Raw genomic sequence first — 16,220 nt, 5'->3', positions numbered from 1 at the left:
CCCTTATGTCTCCACCCTTCCTCTATCCTCCCCCTAATGTTTGTGTCACCACCTGCTTTCTATTCCTCCCACTAATGTGTCACCACCTTCTTCTAATCCTCCCCTAATGTGTCACCAACCCTCCACCTCTATCCTCCCCCTAATGTGTCACCACCCCTCGCCTCTATCCTCCCCCGCTAATGTGAACACCACCTGCTCTCTATCCTCTCCTTATGTGTCACCACCTGCCTTCTATCCTCCCCCTAATGTGTCATCCACCTACCTGCATCTATCCCTCCCCTAATGTCTCACCACCAGCTTCTATCCTCCCCCTAATGTGTCACCAGCCTTGCTTCTAATCCTTCCCTAATTGTCCACCCACCTTCCTGCCCTCTGTCCTCCCCTAAAATGTCTTATATCTGTCCCTAACCTCCTACTATCCTAATGTGTCACCACCCTGCTGCCCTCCATCCCTCCCCTAAATGTTTCATCACCATCCCTAATGTGTCACCTCTATCCTCCCCTAATGTTTCACCACCTGCTTCTCCTCCTCCCCAATTTGTCACCACCCTACCTTCTATCCTCCCCTAAATGTTGTCACCATCCTACCCTCTATCCTCCACTAATGTGTCACCAACCTCCTCTCTATCCTCCCCTAATGTGTCACCCGACCCCTGCTTCTACTGTCAAGCCTCCTCCCCTAATTGTGTACTTACCCACCTGCTTCTTTATCCTCCCCTATGTGTACAACACCTGCTTCTATTCCTCCCCTAATGTGTCATCCACCACCTGCTTCTATCCTCCACTAAATGTATCACTAACCTAATCCTGCTTCCATCCTCCCCTAAGTGTCACCACCTGCTTCTATCCTCCCCCCCTAATGTGTCACCACCTGCTTCTATCCTCCCCTAATTGTCACCACCTGCTTCTATCCTCCCCTACATGTGTCACACACCTACTTCTATCCTCCCCTAATGTGTCACCACCCTGCCTTCTATCCTCCCCAATGTCTCCCCACCTACCCTCTATCCCCTAATGGTCCCACCTCTTCCCTAAAGTGTCACCCACCCTGCACTTCTGTCACTCCCCTAATGTGTCACCACCTGCTAATCTATCCTCCCCTAATGTTGTCCACCCCACCCTGCATTCTATCCTCCCCTAATGTGTCACCACCTGCTTCTAATCCTCACCACACCTGTGTCACTACCTTGTCACCCATCTATCCTCCCCTAAAATGTGTCACCACCCTGCTTCTTCTATCCTCCCCTTAATGTGTCACCCACTGACATGAGTTCTATCCTCCCCCTAATGTGTCACCACCCCTGCTTCTATCCTCCCCTAATGTGTCACCACCTGCTTCTATTCTCCCCTAATGTGTCACAACCTGCTTCTATCTATCCTCCCCTAATGTGTCACCACCCCTGCTTCTATCCTCACCTAATGTGTCACCACCCACCTCTATCCTCCCCTAATGTGTCACCACCCTGCCTTCTATCACTCCCCTAATGTGTCTCACCACCTGCTCTAAATTCTCCCCTTATGTGTCCAAAACCCTCCTAGCTTCTATCCTCTCCTAATGTTCACCACCTGCTTCTATCCTCCCCTAATGTGTGTCACCAGCCTGCTTCAACCTCCCGCCGAAATGTGTCACAACCACCCCTAATGTGTCACACACCCTCTCCTAATCTACCCTCCCCTTATGTGTCACCACCATGCTTCTATCCTCCCTGATATGTGTGTCCCACCACTCGCACTAATATCCTAATTGTCACCTACCCTCCCGCCCTCTATCCTCCCCTAATGTGTCACCACCAGTACTTCTATCCTCCCCAATTCTCCACCCCCTTACCATGCCTCCCCTAATGTGTCACCACCTGCTTCTATCCTCCCCCTAATGTGTCATCACCTCCTTCCTAAATTCCTCCCCTAATGTGTCCACCACCCTCATGCCCTCTATCCTCCCCTAATGTGTCACCACCCTGCTTCTACCCTCCCCTACATGTTCCCCACCCGCAACCCTTATCCTCCCCTAATGTGTCACCACCTTGACTTCTCATCCTCCCTAAATGTGTCACCCACACTACCCTCTATCCTCCCCCAATGTGTCCCCACATGCTCTCCAATGTCTCCCCCACCTCCCCTAATCCCTGTGTGTCACCACCTGCTTCTACTCCTCACCTTATGTGTCACAACACCTGCTTCTATCCTCTCCCTAATAAGTATCCTCTACCAACCTGCTTCTAGTGGTCTGTCTGTCTGGATCAAACAGTGACACACGCAGTGTCCACAATAAACACAGGCCCTAAATACGCTATAGCCTGCCTGCAACAGCCGTGTGGTGGCTGAAGGTTGATGACGTCACGAGTTGAGTTGTTGGGGAAACTCCCTCACAAAATGATCTAGGGCCCTCAATATGACGTGGCCTCTCATTGGCTTCACTGCCGTATAACTGGTGCCCAGTTACTACTAACCAACTGGCGCAGTATGTCGCACAGGAATGAGCGTCTGGTCCACCATATTGTATCTCTTGTCCAGCATCAGTTTGCTGCGAAAACATAAACACAACGTCGACACACTCATTTACTCATTCACACATTGTTATTATATTCAAAGTTAATACATACAGTATTTTTCCTAAAATAAACTTTTACTTCTACAAATATAGCTGGATCAATAATAATCCAATGATTATACACTTAAAACATAATAATTATGATACAAGTTTGCTTATTAAAGTGCTGTCCACGAGTTAACTATATCATATAAGCTTCAACGTAGGCTACCAATGGGCTTCCATACAATAAATTCTGATTAGCGTTCAAGTTATATAAAGTTAAACAGACGTACATAAAACCTAAATACCTTCCAAATACCTAATATACATGTTTGTATATGGAAGTACGATAGCTATTACATACATAAATTGGTATAAACGTTTACAAAACAGTCAAAGTAATGCATGTTTGGACCGCACAAAAGAATAATGCATGAACAACATTCCAAGGTTAATAACATACATTTAACCCCAAAATACCCCCAATATTAACATTACAAATACTATCATATAAAGATTAAACGTAATACTTACCATAGACTGTATGATTCTATGCCCGTATAAGTATAAACACTAAAAGGTGTTTCTCTGTCGATTCACGTCGACATGGCGTCCAGCCCGTGCGCGCTCGCTTACCTGTGTCATCATACGGAGGCTCTGTCGCGCCATAAAAGGTAACAGACACGGTAACAACGACACGACAATAAACACATACATAACAACAAATACGACAGGAATATATACGCGATTTGACATATCCCCCCGCCTAAGAAAATGATACATTTTACAAAAATCACATCGCGTAGATATCAAAATGTTTAAATCCAGGGGTTTCCAATCGCCTATGTGCGACTCAAATAGTCCGCTCCAACATTGTCGCTTCCTTTGATAGCACTTATCCTGAACCTGTATTGCTGGAGGACTAGAGCCCAGCGCATGAGCCTTCCATTCGCAGTCTTTGATCTCTGCAAGTACACTAGTGGCTGGTGATCCGTCTCTAGTACGAACTCCCTTCCGTAGATATATTGTTCAAATTTCTGAATCCCCCAGACAATCGCCAGGCATTCTTTTTCTACTGGCATATGCTACTGGAAGTTTTTCTCCGTGTTCCTCCTGGAGTAGAACAGCCCCAATTCCGCGGTCAGATGCATCTGTTCTGAGGATAAAGTCTTCATTCACGTTTGGAAGCTTCAATATCGGCTGAGATGTTAGTAGTTTCTTCAGTACGTTGAATGCTTTCTCCTGACTGTCTTCCCACACGACTTTGTGATTGGCTCCTTTCTTGGTAAACTCTATCAGTGGTACCGCCACCGCAGAAAAGTTCGGGATAAATCTTCGATAAAATCCCGCTAATCCTAGAAACGACCTCACCTGTTTCTTGGTTTCAGGACGGGGAGCATCCAGAATAGCTTTTATCTTCTCAGGTTCTGGTAAAAGTCCTTGCTCTCCGACTATGTGTCCTAGACAAGGTAGGCTCCTGTGTGCAAGGAAACACTTCGTTGGGCGTGCTGTAAGCCCTGCTTTTCTAAGTCGTAGGAACAGCTCCCTTAGAGTCTCCAGATGCTCTGTCCATGTCTTGGTGTACATCAGGATGTCGTCAATGAAGTTTTCAACGTTCGCCATGCCCATCAACAATTTCCGCATTAATCTGCTAAATGTTGCCGGTGCGTTGACCAAACCAAAGGGCATGACCTTGAACTGAAAAAGGCCATAATGGGTAGAAAAAGCGGTCATTTCCTTTGCACGTTCAGACATCGGTACCTGCCAGTACCCCTTGGTAAGGTCAAGCTTTGAAAAATAGAAACATCCAGCAAAGTCTAGCGAAGATATCCTCGGTGTTGGGCATAGGTTCCGCGTCGAACACTGTTACTTTATTCAAGCTCCTAAAATCTATGCAAAACCTGTTGCTGCCATCCTTCTTTTTAACCATTACGACTGGCGCAGAATACGGCGATGTTGATGGTTCAATAACATCCATTTCCAGCATGCTATCTACCTCTTCCTTGATGACACTCTTCGTATGGAATGGGAGTGGATAGGGCCTAACCCTCACGGGATCCTCCGTCGTGGTGAATATATCATGGCTAGCTAAGTTGGTTCTGCCTGGTTTATCCGTCAAAACATCGTTGAACTCTGATAGGAGCTCATCTACTTCTCTTCTTTGTTCAGTGGTAATGTGTTCAAACACATGAACATCTCCAATTCCCTCTTTTCCAGTCCTCATTGGAAATGCTTCCAATTCACGATGACATTCCTGCTCCAACTCATCCTCGTGAACCACAGCCGCAGTTACACCACATAACACTCCCACTCCTCCAAGGTTTCCTATCTTCCCTGGATCCTTCTCAAAATATTTCTTCAACATATTTATGTGGAACGTCTTCTTCTTTCCTGCCATGTCCACCTCATAGTCCATCGGTCCCAACTTTGCCGTCACATTGTATGGGCCCCTCCATTGCATCAGCAACTTATTGGTTTTGGTGGGAAGTAGCACAAGTACTTTGTCATTTACTACCAGCTGACGGTCCTTTGCCTTCCGGTTGTAGTACTTCCTTTGGCTCACCTTTGCCATCTTCAGTTGCTCTTTCGCCATCTTGCAAGTCTCGTCTAACCTCTCTCTCAGATCTCAGGTCCATCACGTACTGATAGGTAGTCTTAACCTCATCATCTGGTACTTCCTTCGTCAATAGTTCTTTAAGGATCATCATAGGGCCTCTGATCGTTCTTCCGTACAGAAGCTCAAACGGCGAGAAACCTAAACTCTCTTGGGGCACTTCTCTATAGGCGAACAGCAAGGCATTGAGGTACTTGTCCCAATCTCTTGGTCTCTCAGAACACATACGGCGTAACATTTGTTTAAGCGTTCCGTTGAACCTCTCTACTAGACCATTGCACATTGGGTGATATGGGGTCGTAGTGAGACGGCGAATGGACAGAAGACGACTGACCTCTCTCATCATCTCCGAAGTGAATTGCGCCCCTTGATCGGTTAGCATCTCTGATGGCACCCCAACTCTACTAAAGAGGTCAACCAAGGCCTCTGCGACTCTCTCCGTTTCAATTCCTTTAAGAGCTACTGCTTCTGGGTATCGTGTGGCGTAGTCCACAACGGTAAGGATGTAACGATTCCCTCTATCTGTCGCTGGTTGCAGAGGTCCCACCAGATCCACAGCTATCCGCTTGAATGGTGTATCAATCAAGGGCATTGATCCTAGTGGTGCTTTCGTGACCCTTCCTTTTGGTACCGTCCTTTGACACACGTCGCATGACCTGCAGTAGCGCACTACATCAGATTGTAACCCCGGCCAGAAGAATTCTGTCATGACACGGCTAGCTGTCCTCTTCGCCCCTTGGTGTCCCGCCATGATGGAGTCATGTGCTAGCTTTAGTTTAGTTTGACGAAACTTCCGAGGTACTATCAGCTGTCGGAATGTCTTACCGTTGGAAATCCTAGGGCTGTGAAACTTCCTATAAAGTAAACCCTTATGATAATATACAATCGACTTACCGCCGTCGTCTCTTTCCACAACATTTTCTTCCTCAGCAAGTTTCCTCATCTTACTTAACGACTCGTCTCCCTTTTGCTCCTTCTTCAAATTCTCCACGTCCCCAAGATCTTCTAACATCTGTGGAACCTTGAGTTGCCTATATCCTTGTTCTCTTCGCAGACATTGTGCTCTCGTCTCAACAGCCTGCAACGACTCTTCTTTGCGTTCCCAGTTTCCATCTGGCTGATCAGGCGGCTTCGCTCCCTCGACATTGCCAATGATTAAATCATAGAGTGGAGTGTCGAGTACCCACGCTTTAACTGAACCTGTCAGGTATGGCGTATCAATCTCCACCTCAGCAATCGGCACCTCTATACGAGACCCATCTGCTAGGGAACATGTCTGATTCCTTTCCGTCATCTGTGAAGGCTTCACCAAACTCTTCCTCACCACCACTCCACTACAGCCACTATCCCTTAACACAGTCACGAAGTGGTCTCCAATACATCCTCTTACCACCGGCATGTTTGTTACTGCTGATAAATCGGCGTTACAAGACTCACTCAGTTCCGGAGTATCTGTATCCACAGCACAGGATGAACCACTATCAAATTTCCTCCTCAGACCCTTGCGCTTTCCTTTTCCTGTCGCCAAAGTCCGGTCTTTACTGGAATCTGTAGTATCATAAGTTGTTCCCGTCATTCCAGCAACTCGATGTCCCGTCTTCTTGTTAGGGCATTCAAAGGATTTGTGTCCTGGCTGGAGGCACTTGAAACAAACAGGCTTCTTTGTTGTGTTGTTCTCCTTCTTGTCTGTCGTCTTGGGGTCAGAGGTACTACTGTGTTGTTTGTCAACATATTTCACCGATCGTGCCATCATCACATTGGTCTTGGTTCCTCTTGCCTCTGCAAATTGATCCGCAAATCTTGCCATTTCTTCCATAGTTTTCGGAACACGCTCCTTAAGAAACAACGCCAGATCTTTCCCGCAGCAATGCAGGAACTGGTCCCTAACCATCAAATCTTTCAATCCGTCATAGGTCTTCTGCGTGTTTGTCATCTCAACCCACTTTTTCAAATAACCATCTAGCCTAGTCCCAAACTGACCAAACGTCTCACCAGGATCTGGTCTTTCTGATCTAAAACTTTTCCGAAACCCCTCTTCCGTCTTCTCGAACCTCCTTAAAAGTGCTTTCTTGAGGGTGTCAAAGTTCAACGAATCCTCTACTGACAAGCGAGTGAACACATCTAAAGCTCGTCCCTTAAGTAAAGCTCCGAGGTTGGCTCCCCACTGCTCCTGAGGCCAACGCTGTGCTGACGCATATCTGACAAACCTCTCTATATAGGCATCTATGTTGTCCTTTCCCTCTTCGAAGGATGGAAGCTTAGGTCCTCTGGCACCTCTAAAATCTTGTTGTGTACACCCTTGACCTGTGGATGAGCTATTAGGAGTTGCCTGTCACCAATCTTCCTTTGGTGTTCTCTTTCACATCCCTGATTCTTCTTCCCCCCTTTGCCCCTCCTCTGCTAGCTTACCAACTCTGCTGTAGTGTCTAAGTCCTTCTCTAGTCGCATGCCTCTTCGGTCTCAGCTTTCTTCCCTTGTCTCTCATCTTCTTGCACCGCTCTATCCTATCTTGTTCGATTTGATCAGCATTGCAATTCGGGCCAATCCATTATCTATGATCTTTCCAATAGATAAGTCTTTAACGACAGTATGGCAGAGCTCCAACAGGGAAATAAACAAAGAAACAAAGGAACACAAACTGCGCAGAGTAACATAGGGACGACGAGTCTATACCAACGGTCCGTGGTACCCGAATCGTAGTTACTACGAGTACTACCTTTTGCATGACATGGAACGAGCGAAGATAATCTTTGATTAGGGAAAAGAAAACCCAATAGCGTGTAATGGAACAAAATAGAGATTTTATATACACCAAATAAACAGAACAAAAAACTATTTACAGATTATTACGCAAATTATATGATAACAACAACCTACTCACACCACATTCACACTATTTTCACACGATAAACAATGTCTCTGCACACGTCCTTCCGATTGCTCCCACGAACCAATGGTAGTGTCAGACGCTGCACATCGACGCAGACCCTGTAGTGGTGGTCTGTCTGTCTGGATCAAACAGTGACACACGCGGTGTCCACAATAAACACAGGCCCTAAATACGCTATAGCCTGCCTGCACAGCCGTGTGGTGGCTGACAGTTGATGACGTCACGAGTTGAGTTGTTGGGAAACTCCCTCACAAAATGATCTAGCGGCCCTCAATATGACGTGGCCTCTCATTGGCTTCACTGCCGTATAACTGGTGCCCAGTTACTCTAACCAACTGGCGCAGTATGTCGCACAGGAATGAGCGTCTGGTCCACCATACTGTATCTCTTGTCCAGCATCAGTTTGCTGCGAAAACATAAAACACAACGTCGACACACTCATTTACTCATTCACACATTGTTATTATATTCAAAGTTAATACATACAGTATTTTTCCTAAAATAAACTTTTACTTCTACAAATATACCTGGATCAATAATAATCCAATGATTATACACTTAAAACATAATAATTATGATACAAGTTTGCTTATTAAAGTGCTGGTCCACGAGTTAACTATATCATATAAGTTTCAACGTAGGCTACCAATGGGCTTCCATACAATAAATTCTGATTAGCGTTCAAGTTATATAAAGTTAAACAGACGTACATAAAACCTAAATACCTTCCAAATACCTAATATTCATGTTTGTATATGGAAGTACGATAGCTATTACATACATAAATTGGTATAAACGTTTACAAAACAGTCAAAGTAATGCATGTTTGGACCGCACAAAAGAATAATGCATGAACAACATTCCAAGGTTAATAACATACATTTAACCCCAAAATACCCCCAATATTAACATTACAAATACTATCATATAAAGATTAAACGTAATACTTACCATAGACTGTATGATTCTATGCCCGTATAAGTATAAACACTAAAAGGTGTTTCTCTGTCGATTCACATCGACATGGCGTCCAGCCCGTGCGCGCTCGCTTACCTGTGTCATCATACGGAGGCTCTGTCGCGCCATAAAAGGTAACAGACACGGTAACAACGACACGACAATAAACACATACATAACAACAAATACGACAGGAATATATACGCGATTTGACATATCCCCCCGCCTAAGAAAATGATACATTTTACAAAAATCACATCGCGTAGATATCAAAATGTTCAAATCCAGGGGTTTCCAATCGCCTATGTGCGACTCAAATAGTCCGCTCCAACATTGTCGCTTCCTTTGATAGCACTTATCCTGAACCTGTATTGCTGGAGGACTAGAGCCCAGCGCATGAGCCTTCCATTCGCAGTCTTTGATCTCTGCAAGTACACTAGTGGCTGGTGATCCGTCTCTAGTACGAACTCCCTTCCGTAGATATATTGTTCAAATTTCTGAATCCCCCAGACAATCGCCAGGCATTCTTTTTCCACTACCGCGTAGTTTTGTTCTCTCTGTTGCAACTTTCTACTGGCATATGCTACTGGAAGTTTTTCTCCATGTTCCTCCTGGAGTAGAACAGCCCCAATTCCGCGGTCAGATGCATCTGTTCTGAGGATAAAGTCTTCATTCACGTTTGGAAGCTTCAATATCGGCTGAGATGTTAATAGTTTCTTCAGTACACTGAACGCTTTCTCCTGGCTGTCTCCCCACACGACTTTGTGATTGGCTCCTTTCTTGGTAAGCTCTATCAGTGGTACCGCCACCGCAGAAAAGTTCGGGATAAATCTTCGATAAAATCCCGCTAATCCCAGAAACGACCTCACCTGTTTCTTGGTTTCAGGACGGGGAGCATCCAGAATAGCTTTTATCTTCTCAGGTTCTGGTAAAAGTCCTTGCTCTCCGACTATGTGTCCTAGACAAGGTAGGCTCCTGTGTGCAAGGAAACACTTCGTTGGGCGTGCTGTAAGCCCTGCTTTTCTAAGTCGTAGGAACAGCTCCCTTAGAGTCTCCAGATGCTCTGTCCATGTCTTGGTGTACATCAGGATGTCGTCAATGAAGTTTTCAACGTTCGCCATGCCCATCAACAATTTCCGCATTAATCTGCTAAATGTTGCCGGTGCGTTGACCAAACCAAAGGGCATGACCTTGAACTGAAAAAGGCCATAAGGGGTAGAAAAAGCGGTCATTTCCTTTGCACGTTCAGACATCGGTACCTGCCAGTACCCCTTGGTAAGGTCAAGCTTTGAAAAATAGAAACATCCAGCAAGTCTAGCGAAGATATCCTCGGTGTTGGGCATAGGTTCCGCGTCGAACACTGTTACTTTATTCAAGCTCCTAAAATCTATGCAAAACCTGTTGCTGCCATCCTTCTTTTTAACCATTACGACTGGCGCAGAATACGGCGATATCGATGGTTCAATAACATCCATTTCCAGCATGCTATCTACCTCTTCCTTGATGACACTCTTCGTATGGAATGGGAGTGGATAGGGCCTAACCCTCACGGGATCCTCCGTCGTGGTGAATATATCATGGCTAGCTAAGTTGGTTCTGCCTGGTTTATCCGTCAAAACATCGTTGAACTCTGATAGGAGCTCATCTACTTCTCTTCTTTGTTCAGTGGTAATGTGTTCAGACACATGAACATCTCCAATTCCCTCCTTCCCAGTCCTCATTGGAAATGCTTCCAATTCACGATGACATTCCTGCTCCAACTCATCCTCGTGAACCACAGCCGCAGTTACACCACATAACACTCCCACTCCTCCAAGGTTTCCTATCTTCCCTGGATCCTTCTCAAAATATTTCTTCAACATATTTATGTGGAACGTCTTCTTCTTTCCTGCCATGTCCACCTCATAGTCCATCGGTCCCAACTTTGCCGTCACATTGTATGGGCCCCTCCATTGCATCAGCAACTTATTGGTTTTGGTGGGAAGTAGCACAAGTACTTTGTCATTTACTACCAGCTGACGGTCCTTTGCCTTCCGGTTGTAGTACTTCCTTTGGCTCACCTTTGCCATCTTCAGTTGCTCTTTCGCCATCTTGCAAGTCTCGTCTAACCTCTCTCTCAGATCTCAGGTCCATCACGTACTGATAGGTAGTCTTAACCTCATCATCTGGTACTTCCTTCGTCAATAGTTCTTTAAGGATCATCATAGGGCCTCTGATCGTTCTTCCGTACAGAAGCTCAAACGGCGAGAAACCTAAACTCTCTTGGGGCACTTCTCTATAGGCGAAAAGCAAGGCACTGAGGTACTTGTCCCAATCTCTTGGCCTCTCAGAACACATACGGCGTAACATTTGTTTAAGCGTTCCGTTGAACCTCTCTACTAGACCATTGCACATGGGGTGATATGGGGTCGTAGTGAGACGGCGAATGGACAGAAGACGACTGACCTCTCTCATCATCTCCGAAGTGAATTGCGCCCCTTGATCGGTTAGCATCTCTGATGGCACCCCAACTCTACTAAAGAGGTCAACCAAGGCCTCTGCGACTCTCTCCGTTTCAATTCCTTTAAGAGCTACTGCTTCTGGGTATCGTGTGGCGTAGTCCACAACGGTAAGGATGTAACGATTCCCTCTATCTGTCGCTGGTTGCAGAGGTCCCACCAGATCCACAGCTATCCGCTTGAATGGTGTATCAATCAAGGGCATTGATCCTAGTGGTGCTTTCGTGACCCTTCCTTTTGGTACCGTCCTTTGACACACGTCGCATGACCTGCAGTAGCGCACTACATCAGATTGTAACCCCGGCCAGAAGAATTCTGTCATGACACGGCTAGCTGTCCTCTTCGCCCCTTGGTGTCCCGCCATGATGGAGTCATGTGCTAGCTTTAGTTTAGTTTGACGAAACTTCCGAGGTACTATCAGCTGTCGGAATGTCTTACCGTTGGAAATCCTAGGGCTGTGAAACTTCCTATAAAGTAAACCCTTATGATAATATACAATCGACTTACCGCCGTCGTCTCTTTCCACAACATTTTCTTCCTCAGCAAGTTTCCTCATCTTACTTAACGACTCGTCTCCCTTTTGCTCCTTCTTCAAATTCTCCACGTCCCCAAGATCTTCTAACATCTGTGGAACCTTGAGTGGCCTATATCCTTGTTCTCTTCGCAGACATTGTGCTCTCGTCTCAACAGCCTGCAACGACTCTTCTTTGCGTTCCCAGTTTCCATCTGGCTGATCAGGCGGCTTCGCTCCCTCGACATTGCCAATGATTAAATCATAGAGTGGAGTGTCGAGTACCCACGCTTTAACTGAACCTGTCAGGTATGGCGTATCAATCTCCACCTCAGCAATCGGCACCTCTATACGAGACCCATCTGCTAGGGAACATGTCTGATTCCTTTCCGTCATCTGTGAAGGCTTCACCAAACTCTTCCTCACCACCACTCCACTACAGCCACTATCCCTTAACACAGTCACGAAGTGGTCTCCAATACATCCTCTTACCACCGGCATGTTTGTTACTGCTGATAACATCGGCGTTACAAGACTCACTCAGTTCCGGAGTATCTGTATCCACAGCACAGGATGAACCACCATCAAAATTTCCTCCTCGGAACCTTGCGCTTTCCTTTCCCCGTCGCCGAAGTCCGGTCTTTGCTGGAATCTGTAGTATCATACGTTGTGCCGTCATTCCAGCAACTCGATGTCCCGTCTTCTTGTTAGGGCATTCAAAGGATTTGTGTCCTGGCTGGAGGCACTTGAAACAAACAGGCTTCTTTGTTGTGTTGTTCTCCTTCTTGTCTGTCGTCTTGGGGTCAGAGGTACTACTGTGTTGTTTGTCAACATATTTCACCGATCGTGCCATCATCACATTGGTCTTGGTTCCTCTTGCCTCTGCAAATTGATCCGCAAATCTTGCCATTTCTTCCATAGTTTTCGGAACACGCTCCTTAAGAAACAACGCCAGCTCTTTCCCGCAGCAATGTAGGAACTGGTCCCTAACCATCAAAATCTTTCAATCCGTCTGGTTAGTAGGTCTTTGCTGCGTGTTTGTCATCTTTCAACCCACTTTTTCAAATAACACATCTAGCCTCGTCCCAAAAATTATAAAAAAAAAAAAAAACTGACCAAAAAATAAAAATTTTTTATTCGTCTCACCAGGGATCTGGTCTTCTTTCTGATCTACTAACACATTTTCCGAAACCCCTCTTCCGTTAGTCTCTTCTCGAAAACCTCCTTAAAAGTGCTTTGTACCCCTTGATTCATTCAAATACTGGGTTTAATTTATCTAACCACCATTATATCATACACATATGTAAATCAACAGTTCAACGTTAATAAATCCTCTACTGACAAGGAGGCGAGTGAACAATTCACAGTCTAAAATGCTCGTTCCCCTTAAGTAATAAGCTCCGAATGGTAGGATCAATCTATCGGCTCCCCACTAGCTCCTGACAAATCGTTAGAAATAACCAACGCTGTACGCTGACGCATATACTGACAAAACAGTGTCTCTCTATATAGGCATCTATGTTATCCTTTCCCTCTTCGAAGGATGGAAGCTTAGGTCCTCTGGCACCTCTAAAATCTTGTTGTCCTTGACCTGTGGATGAGCTATTAGGAGTTGCCTGTAGAAGCTCCATCTTCCTTTGGTGTTCTCTTTCCGCTGATTCTTCTTCCCGCTTTGCCCGTTCCTCTGCTAGCTTATCCAACTCTGCTGCAGTGTCAAGTCTAAGCTTCTCTAGTTGCATTGCCTCTTCGGTCTCAGCTTTCTTCCGTTGTCTTCTCATCTTCTCTCTCAGCTCTCTCCCTATCTTGTTCCGATTTGATAAAGCTCTGCAATTCGGCATCCCTATATCCTAGATCCTTTCCAATCTGCATCAAGTCCTTTATCGAAGTCATGACAGTAGATACACAGGGGACAATAATAAAAAGAAACAAGGAAACACAAAATGCGACAGTACACATAGACAAGCACAGAGTTATACTCACCAAACAGGCTCCGCTGGTTCCAAGAATCCGTAGCTCTCCTACGTGTACTTACCTTTTGCATGAAGCGATCTTCGTGTACGTAACAACCACGGCCAACACACCCAAACCAAAGAGGAATACAATACCTAGTACCAACTACTACAAATACCAGGAATGTTATTCTCACACTAAAAATTCAACGTTATTGGTAATCACATCCCCACAAAGACAACCGTGGCTCATCCCACGCTGCCACCAATTTTTGTAACATGGAACGAGCGAAGATAATCTTTGATTAGGGAAAAGAAAACCCAATAGCGTGTAATGGAACAAAATAGAGATTTTATATACACCAAATAAACAGAACAAAAACTATTTACAGATATTACGCAAAATTATATGATAACAACAACCTACTCACACCACATTCACACTATTTTCACACGATAAACAATGTCTCTGCACACGTCCTTCCGATTGCTCCCACGAACCAATGGTAGTGTCAGACGCTGCACATCGACGCAGACCCTGTAGTGGTGGTCTGTCTGTCTGGATCAAACAGTGACACACGCGGTGTCCACAATAAACACAGGCCCTAAATTTACGCTATAGCCTGCCTGCACAGCCGTGTGGTGGCTGACAGTTGATGACGTCACGAGTTGAGTTGTTGGGAAACTCCCTCACAAAATGATCTAGCGGCCCTCAATATGACGTGGCCTCTCATTGGCTTCACTGCCGTATAAACTGGTGCCCAGTTACTCTAACCAACTGGCGCAGTATGTCGCACAGGAATGAGCGTCTGGTCCACCATACTGTATCTCTTGTCCAGCATCAGTTTGCTGCGAAAACATAAAACACAACGTCGACCCCCCCCCCCCACACTCATTTACTCATTCACCCCCCCCCCCCCCCCCCCCCCCCCCCCCCCCCCCCCCCCCCCCCCCCCCCCCCCCCCCCCCCCCCCCCCCCCCCCCCCCCCCCCCCCCCCCCCCCCCCCCCCCCCCCCCCCCCCCCCCCCCCCACATTTTATCATCATTTGTTATTATATTCAAAGTTAATACATACAGTATATTTTTCCTAAAATAAACTTTTTACTTCTACAAATATACTGGATCAATAATAATCCAATGATTATACACTTAAAACATAATAATTATGATACAAGTTTGCTTATTAAAGTGCTGGTCCACGAGTTAACTATATCATATAAGTTTCAAACGTAGGCTACCAATGGGCTTCCATACAATAAATTCTGATTAGCGTTCAAGTTATATAAAGTTAAACAGACGTACATAAAACCTAAATACACTTCCAAATACCTAATATTCATGTTTGTATATGGAAGTACGATTGCTATTTACATACATAAATTGGTTATATAAACGTTTACAAAACAGTCAAAGTAATGCATGTTTGGACGCACAAAAGAATAATGCATGAAACAACATTCCAAGGTTAATAACATACATTTAACCCCAAAATACCCCCAATATTAACATTACAAATACTATCATATAAAGATTAAACGTAATACTTACCATAGACCTGTATGATTCTATGCCCGTATAAGTATAAACCACTAAAAGGTGTTTCTCTGTCGATTCACGTCGACATGGCGTCCAGCCCGTGCGCGCTCGCTTACCTGTGTCATTCATACGGAGGCTCTGTCGCGCCGATACGTAACAAGGTTAACAGACACGGTAACAACGACACGACAATAAACACATACATAACAACAAATACGACAGGAATATATACGCGATTTGACAGTGTAATGAACATTATACTTGTTGGATTGATTATGACGATAGGCGTCAACACAAAAAATATATCATAGTACTATCAACACTTTTGTTTCGGGGACAAAATTTCATCTCATACTTTCATATTTTTATGGACGTTACTTATTTGAACATGTGACATATTTTATTTTCTCGGAATATAACTGTATAAGATATAAAGTACAATATGAAACCAAATCTCTCAAACTTCACCATCTGTTTACAAAAACAACATACACTTACGTCGAATATCCATAATCTATATGTAAAATTAAGGAATTTGTCCTGTAAATGAGATGGACAGGTTTATTATTTTGCTATTTTCGTTCTATATACATGAGTTTATTTCGTTACAAGAACTTCGATAACAGGATTGAGGAATATGTAATTCGCAATGATAAGTTCATACGGGAAATGGCCGTTACATAGAGCGACTTTTCAGATAGGATTGTTTACATTGATGGTTAAAGTTCATTT

The 16,220-nt window shown here is 45.0% G+C and overlaps 2 protein-coding genes across 2 annotated transcripts; both read right to left on the bottom strand.

Annotated features, from left to right (window-relative positions):
* Nucleotides 1–3,562: 3,562 nt before the first annotated feature.
* Nucleotides 3,563–9,123, bottom strand: LOC138334439 (uncharacterized). The gene is given in 5 exon segments (XM_069283102.1): nt 3,563–4,345; nt 4,347–4,951; nt 5,742–7,451; nt 8,374–8,443; nt 9,091–9,123. Coding segments are annotated over 5 exon segments (3,201 nt in total).
* Nucleotides 9,124–11,110: 1,987 nt separating this feature from the next.
* Nucleotides 11,111–12,997, bottom strand: LOC138334438 (uncharacterized). Its single transcript, XM_069283101.1, has 3 exons — nt 12,544–12,997; nt 11,152–12,512; nt 11,111–11,116 (listed from the first exon to the last, which is right to left on the bottom strand). The coding sequence occupies exons 1-3, from the start codon at nt 12,995–12,997 to the stop codon at nt 11,111–11,113; spliced, it is 1,821 nt and encodes a 606-aa protein (XP_069139202.1).
* Nucleotides 12,998–16,220: the final 3,223 nt, after the last annotated feature.

This window comes from Argopecten irradians, chromosome 11, assembly GCF_041381155.1.
Source record: "Argopecten irradians isolate NY chromosome 11, Ai_NY, whole genome shotgun sequence".
Classification (NCBI taxonomy): domain Eukaryota; kingdom Metazoa; phylum Mollusca; class Bivalvia; order Pectinida; family Pectinidae; genus Argopecten; species Argopecten irradians.
This window is presented reverse-complemented; position numbering and strand designations above follow the sequence as displayed.

Bases quoted from the DNA above. Each gene is read 5' to 3' on its own strand.
- LOC138334438 (XM_069283101.1), bottom strand. From the start codon at position 12,997: ATGGTTAGGGACCAGTTCCTACATTGCTGCGGGAAAGAGCTGGCGTTG. The intron at 12,513-12,543 runs GTGAGTCTTGTA...TGTTATCAGCAG, and splicing joins TACAGATACTCCGGAACTGA to TAACAAACATGCCGGTGGTA.